The sequence below is a fragment of the Ambystoma mexicanum genome, chromosome 9 (assembly GCF_040938575.1).
Source record: "Ambystoma mexicanum isolate Mex_15411 chromosome 9, UKY_AmexF1_1, whole genome shotgun sequence".
Taxonomy (NCBI): Eukaryota; Metazoa; Chordata; class Amphibia; order Caudata; family Ambystomatidae; genus Ambystoma; species Ambystoma mexicanum.
Genome location: NC_090931.1, coordinates 987,094,144 through 987,114,011, shown reverse-complemented (window position 1 = coordinate 987,114,011; position 19,868 = coordinate 987,094,144). Strand labels below are relative to the sequence as shown.

At 45.1% G+C, this 19,868-nt stretch overlaps 1 protein-coding gene across 2 annotated transcripts in view; it reads left to right on the top strand.

Moving 5' to 3' along the window:
- Positions 1 to 19,868, top strand: part of LOC138488866 (neurabin-2-like) — a 1,321,710-nt gene that overhangs the window by 287,857 nt on the left and 1,013,985 nt on the right. For both annotated transcript variants that reach the window (XM_069616225.1, XM_069616224.1), the window contains exon 5: positions 6,752 to 6,856. In XM_069616225.1, the coding sequence (XP_069472326.1) occupies positions 6,752 to 6,856 (105 nt within the window). The remainder of the gene's footprint in view (positions 1 to 6,751; positions 6,857 to 19,868) is intronic.

Genomic DNA, 19,868 nt, shown 5'->3' with positions numbered 1-19,868 from the left:
ACTGTAAACACCTCAGAGGAAGAAGAGGAAGAGGATCAAAGAAGAAAAGGAACAGGAAATATAAACAGAAGATTCACGAGATTCAGTCTCAAGCAATCCAAGCCAAAGCCAATTCTTGAAACTTAGTGATCAATTCGTCAGATAAACAACTTTCACAAACTCAAACCAATGTACTTAACTATGGCCTCTCCTTTGCACCCAGCATTACATCTGATATGACAGAGGTACAAATAGACCTTTATAAATTTACCAGAAAACTGAAACTTAAAAAATATTTTCACAATAAACCAAGTTTTTTTACACCTCATATCTCACAACCCGCCGTCAGTACAAGGAGCATTCAAGAAATTGAAAATATTCACCTCCTTGCCAATCTCACTGGAGATCACAACCAATCAGTACTTGAGATCCAAAGAGAACTAGGGGTTCACCAACGAAATATGGACATTCACGAACTTAAAAATAGATCTAAATTTACTCCACCTTCGGTAGGAGACAATGCAATAGAAATCTTTTACAGAGAAATTACTAGAGAAATACACCAACACATTGATGGTGGCCATCAGAGGGGACTTGTCAGCAAGAATCATAATCTATCCAAATCGGAATATCAAGCACTTAGAAATGTAGCCACTGACCACTCCCTGGTAATTAAGGAAGCAGATAAAGGGGGAAACCTATATTACTATGGCTAGAGAACATCTTGCGACACCTGGCTGCTATCAAATCCCGACCCATAACCCTATGGCTGAGACGGTTGAAGCACTACGAACCATGATACAACCTTGGTACCAACCTGGTCTAATTACTGATGATGATAAAATCCTTTTTGGTTAACCCCAGACCCCGAATGCCGACCATGTATTTCTTACCTAATATACACAAACCCTTTACTCACTTACCATCAGTATGTCCGATCATGAGTGGCCAAGGAGGGGCCACAGAAAATATGGCTACATACGTCGATACCTGTACTAAGGATCTAGTACTAACAATTACAGTTTACCTGAAAGATACGCTACACACGCTACAAATTCTCAATAATATCAAATGGGAATCTCTCTTTTTTCTGGTTACCCTGGATGTTACTGCACTATATACTTCTATCGAACATACATTGGCACTAAAGACTATTGACCATACTTTTAGATCACACTCGGCCTCACATTCATTACATGTTCAAATGCTAAAGAGCTTTGTAGAATTTACTCTAAAACATAATCACATTATTTTTGATGAAAAATACTACACCCAAACTAAGGGAATTGCAATGGGAGCTAAATATGCTCCGTCATTAGCTAATCTATTTATGGCATATTTTGAAGACCTGGACATCTTCCATAATAATGCTTTCAGTTAATATATTCCAGTTTGGAGAACATATATAGATGTTTTTGCTATATGGTCAGGCATACTAAACCAGAACCATTTTGGTATCCAGTTTACTGGGAATTTTAATGCTTCAGGAATCATGTTCCTAGATATCAAAATCTATATAGTGAAAAATACTGTACAGACGTGTACATTTCGTAAAGAGACTTCTGTGAACTCTATTCTACATGCCAATAGCAGTCATAGAAAAAGTGTGATTAATAATATTCCACAGGGTGAATTTTTGAGAGCCCGCAGGAACTGCAATGAGGACAGACTTTGAAAAAGAATGTAAGTTAATAAGATCCAGATTTCAAGACAGAGGCTACAGAAATCCAATAATTAACAAAGCCTTGCAAGAAGTCAAATCTTTGGAACGCTCATCGATTCTATTGCAGAATTCGAATTCTCAAGCCAAAAATCCTACTGCTGTCTCTCAATATGTTAACTTTATCACTAAATTCTCTAGTGACATATTTTAAACAAGCATTGGAGCCTGTTATTACTAGACCCAAACCTGGTACCTTAAGTCTCAGAAAAACCGAGTATTATATTCTCTAAATTTCCAACCCTAAAAAATCTTCTAAGCCCCTCATTTTTGGAATCTGGTTCTAACAGACAGAAAAACTGGCTATCCTTAAAGACCAAACGTGGGACCTGTAACTTTTGCAAGTTTGCCATCTCACCAACCAAAATATCTACATGTCATGGTGACCTTAAAGTTAACATTAGAGATTTCATTAATTGTCGCTCTAAATATTTTATATATGCCATTATATGTGTATGTAAGAAGGTATATGTTGGCAGTACTATCCGAGAGCTAAGAATAAGGATTAGAGAACACCTTGCAAATTTAAACAGTCAAGATGCCAAACTACCGCTTGCACAGTATTGGCAATTGGAACATCAGTTGGCTGATCGATGCGACATCAAATTTGTGGGACTCGAGCATATTAACCCACATATAAGAGGCAGAGACAGACAACTGAGACTTTGCCAAGAAGAAGCACGAATGATCTGCAAATTACGATGTGTTCAGCTTGGAATAAACCAGAAACATGAACTAAAAATATTTTTATAATTTTAGCACCCTTTAGCTCTTGGAATTTGCAAAATTGGTGGTTGACTTCACATCCCAATTAGGCCATACCTATCTAGTACCATAAGGACGACTCACTGATCTTAAGTTAATCAAATTTGAATCACCAGTATTTTATACACATGTGGGTTCACTTTAAATCTATAATGAGGTTATCAAGAATCTTCCGTATACCTACAATGTTTATCCTAATTCAAGTATCCAGATGTTAGACTTGTTGTCTCAACCGTACCATTAATTTTACTTCTATTTGTTAATCCTCCTTGATTTCCTTATTGTCAAAACTAATAACTAGTCAAATAATTCACATTGGAACCAACGTGTTACCTCACTTGATTATTCCTTATAACATACCATTATTCAGCCACACTAAGATTTGTTCACAAAGTCCAGAACCATATCAAATATTTCATACTTGGTGCGTCTAAAAAATACCTTGTCACCATTAAAGTCTACCTCGTGACTAATATAGGCACACTTACCAAGGAATGTACGACTTTGAGTTATTACAAATACATAAATAAGATGCTGCTATGTGCATTTAATTTGGAGTATTTGCTAACCCAATTATGGGCTTAATTAGTTCCCTTGTTTAATGTAGGCAACCATACACGGTTTAGATCTTTAAACATACATATTTATCATCTCTCACGACCCTATAGCCATGTTCTAAAATAATAGTTAAAATACCTCGTGACTAATGGTGGCACATTTAGCAAAGACTGCACGACTCCAAGGTATTATAAATACTACGGCAAGATGCTGCTATGTGTACCTACTTTTTTAGTATATGTTAACCCAATTATGGGCTTACTTGGTTCCCTTCTATAATGCAGGCAAGCATATATATATATATATATATATATCGGTTTAGATCTTCCGATATATATTCATATTCAGCTTTTCTCACGGCTCTATAGGCATGTTTTAAAATAATATCTTAAATACCAAACCAACACTATAGTTTTCTTTAAATGAGGAGACAAATCGTGTCTCATTCTATCATGGCACAGCACTCTTTCTACAAGCATTCTTGTGACTAAGCTGACCTGAGTTGCTAGGTAACTCTCAAGCAACCGAGTCACGTGACCATAAACTATATTAGCACCTAGGGCAGTGATAGATTACTTGAGACACCACCTACATTCCTTAGCCTCCGCACAGTCATCCGGCGGGCGGGGATGGCAGTAACTTTCAGCACTGCACGCATTGAAGCGTAGAAATGGGTAAGCTGACATTTGCTCAACGTGTAAATGAGTACAAGCCACTGTTTAAGGAAACCATGTTACTGGCAAACGCCTATTACATATGCCTTTCGTTTTGTTCTGTCTCCGTTCATGACTCTGCAACATCAGCGCATTTAAATTGGAGTACACAACAAGTCGCCTGAACGGGACTTTTTTCAGAATATCATTGCCGTTATAAAACATAACTTTGCGGGGACAGCAGTAACCTTCAGCACTGCACGCATTGAAGCGCAGAAATGGGTAAGCTGACATTTGATCAGCGTGCACACGAGCACAAACAATTGTTTAAGGAAATTATGTTACTGGCGAAAGCCTTTTTATATACGCTTTTCGTTTTGCTTTCTGTCTCCGTTTATGACTCTGCAACATCAGCGCATTTAAATTGGAACACACAAGTCGCCTGAACGGGACTTTTTTCAGAATATTATTGCTGTTTGAAAACACAACTCTGTCGTGTGAAATCTCACTCTAAATTGCGGGTAAGCTCCAGAATCTCTACCGAACTTAATTGGCCATTCTCTAAATTATTTTTGGCCCGTAATATAACAGCAGACCCATTTTTCTATTTCAGACTAATCTGACTTTCACAGTGTACCTACTTAAACTACATTAGACCCTGCAGCTATATGAACTCTACTCTAAACCTGTTTGGTGAAATCCCAGGCACCGCTAATTAATAAACCTTTTTGGGATGTGAAAATGCTCAACACGTGTAATGATATGTAAGAATTTATTTAAACATGTTGAGCATCCTACTGATTATAACTCTCCTTTTTGTTCTCTCCTCCACCCTTCTACCCATCTGTTTTTTTCTTTTTTGTTTTTTCTTTTTTCTCTTATTTTTTATATTTTTTATTGGTTCTTTTACAATTCAAATTGAAATGGTGTCAAAACATATGTGATGGAAATAATTTCTACTGATGTCATTTTTATTATTGTTTATACTATTGGTGCAATTTTTGTTCTCAGCTACTAGTTTGATAGGTTTACGCCCTGAAGACGTCCCAGAATAGGGTTGAAACACGTGTCGGCATGGCGTTTTTGTTTGGAACAATAAACTACTACTGATGCAAAACATATAATTACTAATTCGAAGTACTTTCCAGTCCGGACTTTTACTAGTTCTACATATGCACCTAAAACTGCTCTCACTAGTGGTACTCTTTAGCCTGGAAATTTGCCAAATTTACATGTATGTTTAAAAACCACTTTAACCAGTACTAGGTAAACATTGGTTAGTAGCGCAGATAGTGAGGTGTTTCCTAAAGGCACTATCCAGTTTTAAAATAAGCCTTCTTTAAAAGGGGGCAATATGCAACACTTAAATATACTTAAAAAATACACTCCTTCAGTCCGGTTAAGCAAGTAGATACCCTTTTGGGATGTCACACACACTTCCTCCACCGTGAGGTGAATTTAATTGCTAGAACACTGAATATTAATATATCACATTTTACACTTCAATGCACTACTGAAGTTATGGTAAAAGGAGAAGGTTAGGGAAGGAAACTAAGGTTAACAAGTTTCTCCAAACAGGTAAGTACTTCACAATCCCCCAATTAAATATAGGTTAACCCTTTCCCAGCTATACAAGTAAGGTATGTATGACTTTTTGAGGGACCGATAAACACAAAGTCGGAGGGTAAGAAGAGTCTGCAGGGAGCCAGAACAGACGGTGTTAATTGAGCAAAGTCTAGGGGTGCTGAGGCACTTCTCAAGATAACACAAGTATTGCACAATGTTAACAAATTTATGTAGGAAAATAATCACTGTTGGGCCACAAGCTGGAAGGCTTGTGAAAAGCCTAGATGCAAGCAACTCTGCAAAGGGAAGTCTCCAGTGAGGGCAAGCAAGCGACACACAAGAGGTAAGTACTCCTAGTTACACAGTATCTTGAGTCTGAAGAAAATATTCCAGCTGGCTTCTGTTCCTTTTGTAGTCCTGCAGATCCTGTTGTTTCTGGGCCTCAGTTGTGGGGACAAGAGGGAGGACATCTGAGGACTCCTGCACTACGGTTTGAAGGTCGGCGGCAGCAATGCGCACAATTCAGATCAGCGGCACTTCGCAGTTTCAGCTACTCTCAAATAGCACCACCGCGGTTCTTGGACGCCTTGTGGACTTTCGGGAACCTCCCTTGCTTCCTGCCCTGCCAGGAACGCTGGAGCAAGAGGCGGGCTTCACCAGTGAATCCTGCCAAGGACAAAACGAACAAAGGGACCAAACCTGGTTTGGCACGCAGAGTAAATCTCAAGAAGGACCTTACAAACAAGAAATGGCAAAAAAAAGACGACCAGGGCCATTTTGACCAAATGGGCACCCATGGGTGCAATGCTGCAGCTGCAAATGCAGCCTGCTGTAAAAATGCACAATGGTAGGAAACATTAAACCACTGCCACCAGCCATTAATTGTAGTAAGGGTAACATAAAACTGTTAGGTGAGAAAATAGAAAAAAGGGGATACCAAGTATCCCCCAGCACTCCATGTAAGAGGATGTGTGATGGGTCTACAAAGAGCAAAAGTATGTAAAGTTAATTTCACTTTACTGCTCTTGGAAACAGTATTTTATCCAAGAGAAGGTATTTAAACCTTTAGAGAAATCCAAAGGACTTCTCTGTGACACTGCACGTAAGGTGCTGTGTGTCACAATACAAAAAGATGATGCCTATGGACTTTGTCAGACCTCAAAACCAAAAGAAACAGAGTTCAAATCGGACAAACATACTTGAGGGAGTGAGAAAAAGGTCTCTCACCCATTCACTCACTCCAGGATAAAAATTAAGTCCTAAAGTCCAGCAAAAGAGCTCAGGGTCTCTTGGGTAGAAGGGAATTAACCCAGAATTGAGAATTATCCCAAAACTGTCCTAACAGCGGTTCCCAAAATGTGGTTGTAAAGAAGCCTAGGGATAAGAAAGTATGTGAGTTAGCGTGGTAGTGAACTTTCTTATTTGCATTATTGCATGATATGGATTCCTTTCTTTCTTAGTTACATTTTACTATAAAATATGTAGGTTGATTTTTCATCTGTTTTTACAGAATTCAAGTTAACGATCAGATTGTTGAAGTTGATGGAACAAGCTTAGTTGGAGTAACACAACTTTTTGCAGCTACTGTGCTTAAAAATACCAAAGGTACAGTCAGGTGGGTGAATATTTTCTTACTATTTGATGTTTATTGTACGTCATAAATAATTTGAGATTGCAACACTGTTTTAGTAATTGCCTACCAATTTTCCTTTGCAGTGTAATTTACCAGTGGAATGAAAACTATGATGGCGTTTTTGTATTCCCTTCCCCATATACCTGCATTTCCAGTATAACACCTTAGAATTAACTGTTGCTCAGCCTTTTCTGCTCCTACGCCTCCTTGCTAGAGCTTCAGTACATTCTGTGCCTTGAGTGTTGTCTCGTATTGTAAACTAATCTGTTAATGCATGTGGAGTCAACCAAAGTGATCTGATTTTCCTTTTACTAGTCACAGTATCCAGTTTGATACATTATGCTATGTTTCTGTTGAAGGCGTTGCTTTCAGATCTATAACATTTTTATAAATCACCCTATCCCTTTCCCTTGCATTGATAGTGACATGGGGCAAGGCCCATTGTACTGCTTTCCTGCACTTTCTGCTGGGAAATGTGTGACAAAGCTTGTTGTCCTGCATGATTATGCTGCATTGAACTACCACCTGGAAAATGCACCAAGTGGCGTAATAGCCATTGGCTGATGCTATGGTGCTGAAAATGGCAGAGAGTGCTTCTGGGGCTCTTAACATTCTGCATCTTCACAAGCTTCTTGCTATCAGTATCATTTGCTGATCAATCTTGTTAGTTTCCAGAGGTAGAATCTTAACATGTAGTAAAAGAGGAAGCAATTGGAGGGGCTTGGTAATCAGTTGGGAATTTGGCATATATGAATTTGGGGATATGGTAGGGACTGAAGAAACTTGCTGTACGTTGAGGTTCCAGACTTCAGGCAAGATGGTGTGTTGGCCTGGGGTTACATGCATAGTGTCCTTCTGCCTTGTACCCCAATCACCAGTGCCGCATAAGTTGATGGTTGCCAGCCTTTTTTTCTTTTTTGAAACCACTTTTATTTATACATCAATGGCTGAAACATATCAGAAATACATAAGTCATAGCATTCTTGCTCCTCCCCAACGCATTTGCAGTAATTCTGACTGCCTCCTTGTTACCAGTAGTTCCCTCCCCCAAGATCCCCAACTTCCTTGTCCCCTTAGGTCTCTTTGCTTTCTTTAGTCTCTTTTGGCTCTGTGTGAGTGTGCCTTTGCATTCTTAAGTTCGTTGACGTACATGAATATTTGTGAGAATTTGAGGTTTGTGAAAGTGGGCTTCTCGATCTTCTACGAAGTTCTGGAAGGGTTCCCATATCGCCAAAAATTTCAAATATTTCCCCACCTTTAGAGCGCTTATCTTTTCCATCGCCATCACCCCCCACATGTTGACCCGCTACCAAGCCGATGTTGGGCCTTCTACTCTTACATCTCTGGGCCAGAGCCATTCTGGCTGCTGTTAATAGGTGCGTGATTAAGACGGCTGTATTCCCCGATGCCGGGTAGTAACCCTCCGGAACTGCCCCAGGAGGATTTTTTTGGGTGACATCGGCAGTTCTGTTCCTATCTTGTACGCCGATTCTTTAATCACTGTGAATTTGGATGATTTGTGTGCTCCCGGCCAAATCCGGCCAGATTCCTCTTCCGTTATTGCGCCCCTATATCTTTTTCCCAGTTTTCTTTGTATGGGAGTTTGTCTCCTGTTTGTGCGTTATTCCGTGGCCTGTATAGCTCCTTCACACTGGAGCCCTCCTGCATGGCTAGTTCCAGCCCTATCAGGGGTCAGGGGTCTAGTACCTACCTTTTTCAATGATGGGTGAGAGATTCAGTGTCTTTACTTGAGTGTACTTGTACCTTTCTTCCCACTCCCCCCCCCACCCCCCAAGTCTGAATGTTTCCTTACATTCTATGCATGATAAGGGGGCTCACTCTTGGTACATGTCTTTAAGGGTCAGTGAGTTAACCCCCCTCCGTCCACCCGGTCCACCCCTCCCTGAATTTCTGCTGTAGGCCCGGTGTGAAAAATAGCATTGTGCGCCAGCTGTGAGAACGGACCCAATCCCCCTGCGTGTGTTTTTCATGCCCAGAGCTCTGTCCCAGCTAAGTAATGTCTCTCTGGTGGCCTCCAATAGGTTGCCTCGGATTTCCGGGCTCCCCTGGAGAGGGTTCCATGTGTTAAAATCGTGGCAAGAATTGCTGTGGTTACAAAATATTGCAGCAAAAATGCTGTGGTTTTGCCGCCGCAATCCATGGAAAGGATGCGGGGGACACCGCCGCAACCACTGGACCCATCAACCCCCGCTCCCCTTAAATGGTATAACTGGGTTCACCTTTACCAGGTCAAACACAGCATTTTTGCCGTGATTTTTTTTGTATAGGTGGCATTTTTGCCGCAATTTTATCACTGCATACCCTGGGGAGGGATTGCAGCACCTTCAACGGGATTGCCATGGCCACTTGTTCCAACCCACACCACCCTTTCAAAGAGTTCTGCCCCCCCAATTTGAGCATCAGGGCCAGTTGGGCCGCCAGTATATATCTCCCGATGTCCGGAACTCCCAGACCCCCCGCACCCCACAGAAGAGCTGGGCATACCAGGATCTGCCTTTGAATCCTGGATTTCTTCTTTCGCCAGATAAAGGTATATATTGCTTTTTGCAGCTCCTGAATTGACCGCACTTACCTCATACAATAATCGGGGGTGGGGGGGGGTCATCTTTACCGCTGCAATTCTCACGAACCACGACATTTCTTGGGCCTCCCATCTGACCAAATCCTCTTGTAATTGTTTCCTGAGGGGTATAATATTTGCACGTTGCAGGCTCCCTAGTTCCCTTGTTAGTCATACCCAATATTCCAGTGTGTCTTTTTCCCAAACCAAGGGGTAGGTTTCTTTTAGGACTGCGATCACCTCTCCCTTCTGTTATGTTTAGTGCCTTAGACTTGGCGTAATTTATGGCAAAACCCGGAAATACTGGCTAATTCCTGTGGTTTCCGGATGACTCAGGGCATCGAGGTTGAGGTCATTCATAAAAAGCATTATATCGTCTGCTTATAGTGCGATTTTGTGCGTTTTATATCCCCTCCTTTCACCCGTCTGTTCCCGGGTGCCTTCTGACCTGCACTGCGATGGGTTCCGTTTCTATCGCAAAAATGAGGGGAAAGGGGGCATCCCTGTCATGCACCCATCCTTATGTTAACCTGTGTTGAGCTTTGGCCATTTACCATGAAATTCATGCAGGGGAGCTGGAAATTTGCCAGCACCATTTTGACAAACACTGTCCCACGCCCGAACCCCTCCAGGACTAGTCTTGGGTATTCCCAGTCTAGGATGTCGTTGGCCTGTCTAGCATCTAGCGCCGCTATTGAGAACCGCTGTTTCGTTCTCAACCCCCCACCTTATATTATCTTGTGTATGCCTCCCTCTCATGAATCCCGCCTGATCTTCATGTATAATCTCTGAGAGAACCTGCATCAGTCTGGTAGCCAGAATTTTAGCGTATATTTTTGCGTCTTTATTTAAAAACGCAATGGGGCAGTAGCTAGAGCATCCGGAGGGATTTTTGCCCGGTTTCAACTGTTGGGCAGAAACCTGTGCATTTCCCTTAGGGACCACTGCAAAAAGTTTAAGACTACAGGTGTTGGCAGTAAACCCAATTGGTAGCAGTCTGCACCACCCAGATTTACCTGGTAGCTGTGGCTGAGCAGTCAGACTTCTCTCAAGAAGAGTTGGGCAGTATATAGAGTGTACACATTAGGTACAAAAATACAGTAGCACAAGCAAACACTGACCAGAGCTTGGGTATAAAAGTATATAATTATTTATTTAAAAGCACTTCTAAAAATACACTGGCACTAATATGTCAAGCAAGTTCAAACACAGTCACTAGAATATATACACCTCCCTGATTAATTATTCGACAAGTCTTAGGAAAAGAACATCACTTATTATCAATACAGAGGTGAGCGCTTAGCCAAGATGGCACTCCAATAATTATTTAAAAAGGGAGGGAAAAGGCAGAATTAGGAAAGCACACAATACCAACACTTTTAACAGAACCACAGCAAGTCAATAAAGGCAGAGTCTACTGTAGAGCAAGAAAGTTCATAGGCCAGGCCCACTATTGGAGAGAGCAAGGCGGAATGTGCCCAAGATCACACATTTGAAGTACACTTTAAAAGTCTTTGCAGATAGTTCAAAAGGAGTTGGATCAGTTCAGAAGTTAGTTAACAGGTCCCAGGTCACCCCAGGATAGAGAGTCAAGGATTTACGGGACACCTTGAACAGTCTGTTGTAAGGGAGACCAGGCGGGATACAGTACCTGAAATGGTAAGAAAGCTCCAGCGGGGGCAGTTGTTCCTGGCAGCGGTTGCAAGTCGGTACTTCGTCCAGGGGAAGAGAAGGTCTCGACGTGGAGGAAAGCTGGAGGTCGTTACCCTGCCAGGGAAGAAACCAGCCGCAGAGTTTCTCGGTTAAAAGGTACTACCCTTTTATTCGCGGTAGTGGTGAAGCGTGGCTATCCGGCCACCGGGGTGCTTGGCACGGGTGATTCGACCACGAGACGATCCTGGAAGGTGAAAAGAGGGCAAACTGGTTAACCCCACCAGTTCAAAGGAAGAAGACGCTCCAGGATGAAGATCTTCTCTGTCATCGGGAAGTGGGGAGGTGGTTCAGCAGGGCTCCACTGGTGGTGTCGTTGTTGCAAGTCGGCTCAGCTTCTCCCTCTTCAGATTCTTTAGGTCCTGTGGCGACTTCAGAAGCTCCAGTCCCCAAAGCCCTGCTTTTATGCAGAAAACCCCCATTCACCAGTCCTAGCTGTCACTCAAACATGCTAAGTGGTGAGCCGTGCAGCTCACCACTGGGCCAATCACACAAGAGTGCGACTTGAGTTGCTGAGGCAACTCAGTCCAAGGTGCCTATTCCCCCCCTCCCACACATCCTGTAGACCCAGACAGAGTGGCACCACTTTTGGAGGCTTCTGTGTAGAAGCCCGCCAAAAGTGGAACAAAGGGCTCGACTTGGGTTGGAGTTACAGAGGCGAACACAAACGCCATTTTAAAACAGAGTCCTGGCAAAAAGACCCAACCGGGGAATAAATATTAAATAAATAACCCGGCGGTATCTTTAACATTGCACCAAAAAAGTGGTGCATTTAAAATGAAAGGGAAAATGCCATAGGAAATATTCTGGTGGAATATTTCGCGTGGTAACCACTGCTGCCACCAGCCAGAAACTCGACGAGGGGGGACTGCACAGTGCCCCCTCGAAAAACAGACCCAGGGCCAATCTAATTACCCCTACCAGTACTTCCACAATATGATGGTTTGTACTGGTTCTGTTCACAATTTAAGACTAGTAAAGTCAATGGTGACTTTACATGCCCTGGGAGACAGTAGTCAGTCCCAGGGTATGGAGTCTGTGTGGGGGTCACTATGACACCCCTGTGTTACTGCACTGAGGGTGCTGTGTAACACACATCCCAAAAACACATGAAGCCTTATGGAGTCAAAGACCCCATAGCCCATAAAACACATTACAAAGTCAAAGAACATTCTCAAATCATGCCTCAGAGTGGGAGAAAGAGTCTCACTCTTAGCAGGAGAAAAAAATAAACCCCAAAATTCCAGCAAAGCTGCTGGGGGGACTCACTAGGTTTGGGAAATTAGCCTTACAGAGAATTCTCCCTAACATCAACAATAATATGGTCATAGATTTCCCCCATATCAGCCGAGGCAGCCAATTTTTCTCTAATTGCGTAGAAAAGATCCGTGAGAGGTGCTATCAGTTGCGTGTGAAACGTTTTATAGTAGCTACTATCTAGACCATCCAGGCCTGGTGTTTTGCTTGAAGGCAATGCTCATATCGCATCGCTAATTTCTTGTGCCGTTCTTTCTCCCCCCAATATCTCCCCGTCTTGCTCTGTTACCTGGGGTAGCAGCATTGCTGCTAAATAAGCTTTCTGGCTTGTGCGCTCAAGGGACTCTAGTTTTAACAGGTCTTCATGAAATTGTACCATTATTTCTAATTTCTCCCTTTCTGCAGTGTGTGATTTCCCCCTGCCTATCCTTGAGTCGTGCAATATAGTTGCGTGTTTTTTTGTTTCTTCAGTTTAGCCGCAAGGAATTTGTTCACCTTCCCAACATGAATGTAATATGATTGTTTGATGCGCAGTAGTGTCCGTGCTACCCTGTCTGTGGTGTGAATTTCCTCACCTCCTGCAGCGTCTTTTGTGATTGATGGGTCTTAAGTCGTTGCGCCACTTCTTTTAATTGCTCCTCTAACTTGTGTCACGAGGGCACTATCCATGTGTATGCCACCGCTTGCGAGATACATTTGCTGCGTATCACTGCTTTCCCCGCGCCCCATATCCTCCAATCAGTCTCCCCACTTTTGTTTTTCTTGAAGTAATTGTTTATGGTCCCCTCTGTGTGCTCTGAGTGCTACGTACCTTAGGATCATTTCGTTCAGTCTCCAGTGTGGGTGTTGCCTACATTCCTCCGCAAGTTGTTTCAGTGGCGACCAGTACAGGCGCATGGTCTGTGAGATATTGTTGGCCTATTTCGACTTTCGTGACATTGGGGACCAAAGAGGCTGATAACGGGATCATATCAATCCTAGAATAACCTCTACTGCTGAGTAATCTGTATAGTCCCTGTTTTCCTTCTGGAAAAACCGCCAGGTTTCAATTGCCCACAAGTTTTTAAAGAGTTTCCCAAGTGCTTGCCTGTTTCTCTGGTCAGAGGTTGTGGATGGGAGCATTTTGTCAAGGGCCGGATCCATCACACAGTTAAAATCACATGCTATGATTAATTGACCCTCACACCACCCCCCTAACTTCAGCCGTATTCCAGCGATGTAAGTGTCCTGCTTTTCATTGGGGACGTATAAAGTTACGATTGTGAAGAGTTGGCCCTTGAGCTTACTCTTGACTCCCAGGTACCTTCCTTCGGGTTCTCTGATTAAGTGTAATTACTTCAATTCTAGGTCACGGTTAATCAATATGGCCACTCCCTTAGATTTCTTGCCGCTAGAGGCGAAGTATTGTTGGGGGAATGACTTGTGTGTCATCCTTTTCTCATCCCCTGGGAGGAGATGTTTCCTGCAGGATCCCTATTGCTGTTTGCATCGTTACCAGTCTACCCAGGATGGTGTCGTTTTGCTGGTGAGTTTAGCCCCTGCACATTACGGGATATTATCGTTGCTTCTGCCATTGCGGCTTGCACCATAGTTACTGCATGTGCCCCTGCTATGTCTCCCTCTGAGGGTTTCCTCTTTCTTGTCACCCCCCCCCCCCCCAAACATTCGAGTCCTGATCCTAAAGTCTTTCCATTGCTTCCCACTCCCCTGTTGCCACCCCTTGCCCCCAATTGACCCACCCCTGAGGTTCTGTGTGGCCAGGGTTCCTAGGAGTCCTCCCCCCATACCCCGGTGGGTTCCCTTGGCGTTAGGCCACCCGTACCTCAGCGTTCCCTGTACGCCAGGATACTTTCATATCCTGAGTTAGATTCCTTGACTGTATGTGTTCCTACTTCCGTGCGGGTCTGTCTCTGCAGAGTCCTATTGCTTTTACCTGCTCAGGTAGGTTTGCCCAACCTAGCTTATCCGCGATGTTCTGGCAGATGCGGGCTGCATCACTCGCGTTCCTTGCTCATTTATGACGCTTGTACGGACCTGTTAGTTTAGCTTCTCGGGCAGTTCTCTTTCTCCTTTGTGTTGACCATTCGCATGGGTTGTCCGGATTATAGGAGCCTTCCGATGTGGCCTGGTGTCCGCTTGGTTCTGATCCTCATTCGTGTGCAACAGTGCCAGGCCCTCCTCGCAGGTGCTGATTCTCCTCATCTTGCCTTTCCATGTGAAGGACAGCCCAAATGGGTAGGCCCATCTTCTGTATCTGTTTTGCTTGCAAGGCTTTCGTGATTGGCTGCATTAGCCTTCGTTTGTGGAGCGTTGCTAGGGCAAGGTTCTAATAGAGTTATGTGGATTCCATTAATCGTTGGGTCAGTATGCATTCTTGCAGCGCTAAGGACATCCTCTTTCAGTCCGTAGGACGTCATGGCAATCAATCCATCCCTGAGTCTTGCCCCCGGATTGTTTCTTTTGGGACCGACCCTGTGGATCCTATCGAATTCGATTTTTTTTCGGGTTGAGTGTCATTTAGTAAGCTGCTGAACCATTGTTGCGTGGTGTTCCTTGGGTCACTGTCCGGCACTGATTCAGCCAGGCCTTTAATACTAATGTTAGACCTGGGTGACTGATTTTCGCAGTCTTCGGCTTGGAGTTCTAGATTGTTCGTTGCTCTCGCCACCTGGTCTAGCAAAATGCTGCTTTATTTCGAGTCTTCTGCCATTTGTAATAGGCCGTTTTCAACTGTGTCTACTCTTTTCCCCCATCTCGGTCACCTCCTTACGCATCTCTTGTAGAGTGGCTTTTAGCTTCTCCTTCATTTGTCCCATTTGAGTTTGGAAAGTGCTTGTTAGCCTGGCCTCCATCCCTTTCAAACAATTCAAGAGATCCTCCTTGTCCGTGGCCTTTGTAGTTGCGGTTGTGAAATCTTCTGCGGCTGCCGTTTCTTGCGCTGGTGAGGGTGGCTGGTTGTCCGTCTGATGCCTCCGCTTCCAGCACTTTTCTAGTTGTTCTTGGCACCTAGCAGGGGTCTTGGTGGGGTGTTTTTCGATCTTGCCCCAGACATGAGGCTCCCCCAATCCCACCCCCGAGATTGAGAGCGGCGGGGGTTTCGCACTTTATTTCCTGCGTGGCTCAGTGTGCTGCAGAACGCCCTTAGAGTACTGGGCGCTTATTGGGGATCCCTATCCTAAAGGCCTTTTGTCACTTTTTGTTGGCGTTGTCCTGCCCTGTGTTGTGGGCTGCCCCTCTTTAGCTTTATTGTATGGTGGGCTGTGATTTTTGTTCCGTCGCTCTGTATTTCACGTCAGACGGTGTGTCGGCCTTGTACCCCGCTGCACTGCTGGTGGATTGGTGCCAGGCGGGCCCCCCTCTGTTTGCTCTAGCCTAGGAGTCGTGTAACTCTGTTACACTCTCTCCCCTGGAGGCGAATGTGTAGTCGGATGGCCCGGTGAGTCGCTTCCCGACCTTGTCCTTCCTACCGCTGTGCTGGTGCTCCACTTGTTCGTCTACACTCCGGGTCCTGGTCCCCCTCTAGGTTCTCCACTCTCTAGTATGGGCAGGGGGTCCGTGCTAATCCTTCACTGAGGGTCTTAGCAGATCCTTTATTTTGTGGTGCAAGGTAAAGGCGGGCGCAAGCGGCCACTCCCGGATCTACTGCAGCCTGCCTCAGTGGTCCGAGTGGCCTGCACACCACCTCTGTGTGTTTCTATGCTTACTTTTTGCTTATTTCTTCGGGCCCCCCTAGGGCGGGATTTGAGTACCGTTCGTATTCTTGTTTCGGTTCCTCCGCTGTGGGTCAGACTCAGCAGGGATCCATCTCTCCCGCTCTTATGTAGCCCTATAATGGTGCTCTGTCCGCCGGTGTCCCTTTGATTCGTATTGCCCGGGATCTGCCCAGTATTGTAGTGCGTCTATGGGTTCCTTACACCACACCACACCACACCAATCCTGGCTCGTGGCCCTGTCCGCTGTTATTTTTGTGGCGTGGCTCCCCCCAGACGCTGGCTGCGTTCCATGTCGCTCGTTGCTGCTTCCTTGCTCTGGGGCCCTCACCTGGGAGGGGGTCGGTGCACCTTGGTCTCCCTCCTTCCCGTGGATGGGCTGTGTCCCGGTGTGCTGGAATCCTGGGCCTGATGGGGTTTCCCCGGTTGATGCGGCTTCCTGGGGGACGTGGCGCCTCACCTTGTCGCGCCTTGTGTGATCCGCCAGTGTAGCTGGAGGGCCACGGCCGCCTCCCGGTTTGCAATTACTGGGCACTGTGGATGGGCCCTTGCGCGAACTTTCTTCTGTGCTTCACGGGGCGGCCAGTTGCTCTTTGTAACTTAAGTGTTACGTGCCCGGCTGGTGGATGCAGGGCGCACTGCTCATATTTCTGCTGCCTGAACCGGAGTTGGAAGGGTGTGTTTCGCCCAGTTGCTCACTCCCCTGGCTCCGCTTGTGAGTCTGCATCAGGACACTTCTTTTGGGCTTAAATTGCGTTTAGAGGCGGCTATGTTCTCCTTTAGTTTTGCTCCCGCGTGGAGGACCAGAGGTGTGCGTTCCCACGGTCCGGCAGCCATCTTGGAATCCCCAGCCTTTTTTTACTAAGCTTCAAGTTTGATTTCCACATTTCCCAGGAATCCTTGCTGCCGTCACCTCCCATCCTTTGAACACCATATTTGTAAATGATCTGTCCCAGTGAGGACAGCACTGAAGCTTTTGCACAGCAGTGGATTTCAATTAAATACTATACTTTATCTCGACCAGTAGTAGGTCATAAAAGTCATAAATACACAGAATAAAATGCATCGGTTCGATAAAACCATACTAGTCAAACCAGGCTGAAAACAAAACAATGCACGTTAAAAATCAGATGAAATAGTGCATTAAATACAGCTCATAAAACATGCCCTCCAGCAGCTATATGCTTAAGATGCTTCCCCCATGCCGACAACAAAAAAGGACCCACGGCGAAAAGCTCAAAAAGATCACCAGCCAAGCAAAAGCACAACGCCAGGGCTGCCCTGTTAGTTTGAGAGCATAACTAGGGGTAGCAAATATTTCTTCCTTATGTACTAGAGTGGGCAGAGAAAAAAGTTTGCTTTCAACCACACTAGGGCAGAATGGGCAAAGAGCCGAATAAAGTGCATTCCAGGAATGCTTAAGAGATGCCAAAGGCGATATGCAAATATGCATCTTTGTGTACTGGTCCCTCGATAGTTAGGTGGCATGAGATCCAGGTAACATTCAAATCCTGGGGTTAATTTCCTAGCCAAGTAGGGGCTAGACTGGCTGAGTGCGCAAGGATCGATCTGGTGTCTCTCTCCCATCTAATCTAGAGGCCCTCTTAAATAATTGTTTGAAATTTCTTGGGATAGAATCAGGCTGCAGCCAGTAGCCTTCCATTCCCACTACAGACAAATCCCTGCGAATCACCCGGAACCAAGGTAGGCTTGGGCCACCCGGACACGCCAGAACATCAATGACCGCTCTCCTATATTGCTCAATTTTACCGCTAGACCACAGTCTAGCCCGAAAAAATACCCGCCTCAGCCGAGATATAAACCCAATACTCTGCAGGCCCAGTTCCCACAATAACAGTGCATTTGGCGAATTCACCGGGAGCCCCAGAGACGCTGTGAGGAATTTCTGTTCTGCGGCATGCAGATCTGCTAAATTACGAATGCCCCACAGCTCAGTCCCATATAGAGCTGCCTGTCTTTTATACATTTGCAGTGTTACACCGACCGGACCCGAGCCGTGCACCTGAATAGAGCTCGATATGGCCGCACTGTTCCTGGCCAACTTTAAGCCCGCCCGCTTTACCTGTTTCATCCAGGCACAGTTGGCCATCAAACGGACCCCCAAATAATCGAAGCTCGCAACCTGTTCAATTAGTCTGCCCCTCAAAGCCGCTTTCAGGCGGGGCTCTTCTTGTCACTGGGTTTGCAAAACACCATTGACTGAGTTTTCTGCAAATTAATTTCAAGTGCATTGGCCAAGCAGACTGCCTCAAAAATAGCTAATTGCTTCCCTAACCCTGTAGGGGTCAGAGAAAGCAGTACTGCATCATCAGCAAATAACAAGCTGGGGATTTTTTCCAGCGCCGAATATGGGACATCAGTCTGTCGGCCAGGAGCAGCTCAACCACTCTATTAATAAAGAAACTGAACCGATTTTGGGCAAGAACACAACCCTGCCGTACGCCGGCTTCAATTATTCTAGAGGATAACTTCACCCCCACCCCTCAGTACCTAATGACTGTTCCAGTGTTGCAGTACAGTGACTGTATTGCACCCAGTATGTCCGATAGCAGACCTAAATTGGACAGGGCAGCCCACTTGCCCGCCCTTGGAATGCTGTCAAAGGCAGGACACCTTCCACCAAAACCGCATATATATCTTGTGTTTTAACACAGTATACTTCTGCAATATCAATGAGAGCCGCAGGACCTGGTCAACCGATCTGACACCACGTTGAAAGCCAGCCTGAAGATGATAGATGGCCCCACCTTCTGGCACCAGGCCTCCAAATGGTCTAGCACTGCCTCTGCGTACAACTTCCCCCCGCATCGAGGAGGGAGATGGGACAATAATTATCCAGGCAGCCCCTTTCACCCTTTTTAAATATGGTGACGATTGCCTGGGTCGAGGATTAGGGAACCCTGTTCGTGACCAACAAAGGATTAAAAAGGTTATTTGACAGGTAAGCCATATAGTAGGCTCCTGTTTAAACCAGTCAATAGGAACTAGATCCGGGCCAGGAGCTTTCCCCGGCTTCTGGGTCATTAACTCCCTCTTAATGTCCTGTATCACATCTGGCGTGTAGAGGGCAGCGGGCTCCTGGCTAATTCCTGCATTGACTTGATACCAGAAACCTTTGGCATCCACGGATTTAGCGGTCCGACAAAGGTTATCCCAAAGTTGCGCAGAGTATTCCTCCCACCCCCAAGTAATTTGCGGTACTGTGCTCTTGCATCCACAAGGGCCCTCGTGCCCTGATCCCTGGGGCACCTAGCACACTCAATCAATACCTTTTTGGCTGCTCGACAAGCCCCATCATACCAGGGTGTGCTACTCTTCGCCTTGCGGCTAGTAACGGACCTAGGTTTACTTAAGCCACTGCCTAGAAAGCTCATAATGATTTCATACACCTGCAGCAAACAATCCACATTAGACCCCTCGATAAGACAGAAGGACTCCAGCAGAGGCAGGATAGATGCACACAGCCCTGGAATTTTCAATTCGAGGTTGTGTATGCCACTTAACGGGGCACATTGCTTTGCCTCCGTTGGAGTTAGCTTAGACCTACAGCCCTCCCATTTTACAGGAAGAGTGACCATTTGGCCAGGGCTACAATGGGATTATGGTCACTTTCTGGCCTCTTCGGCCTAAAATTGTGCAAATTCTGGTTGATATATTTTATTTATAGCGTGCCTATACACAAGTGTTTTGAGGTGCAAAGAGGCAGGGGAGGGGA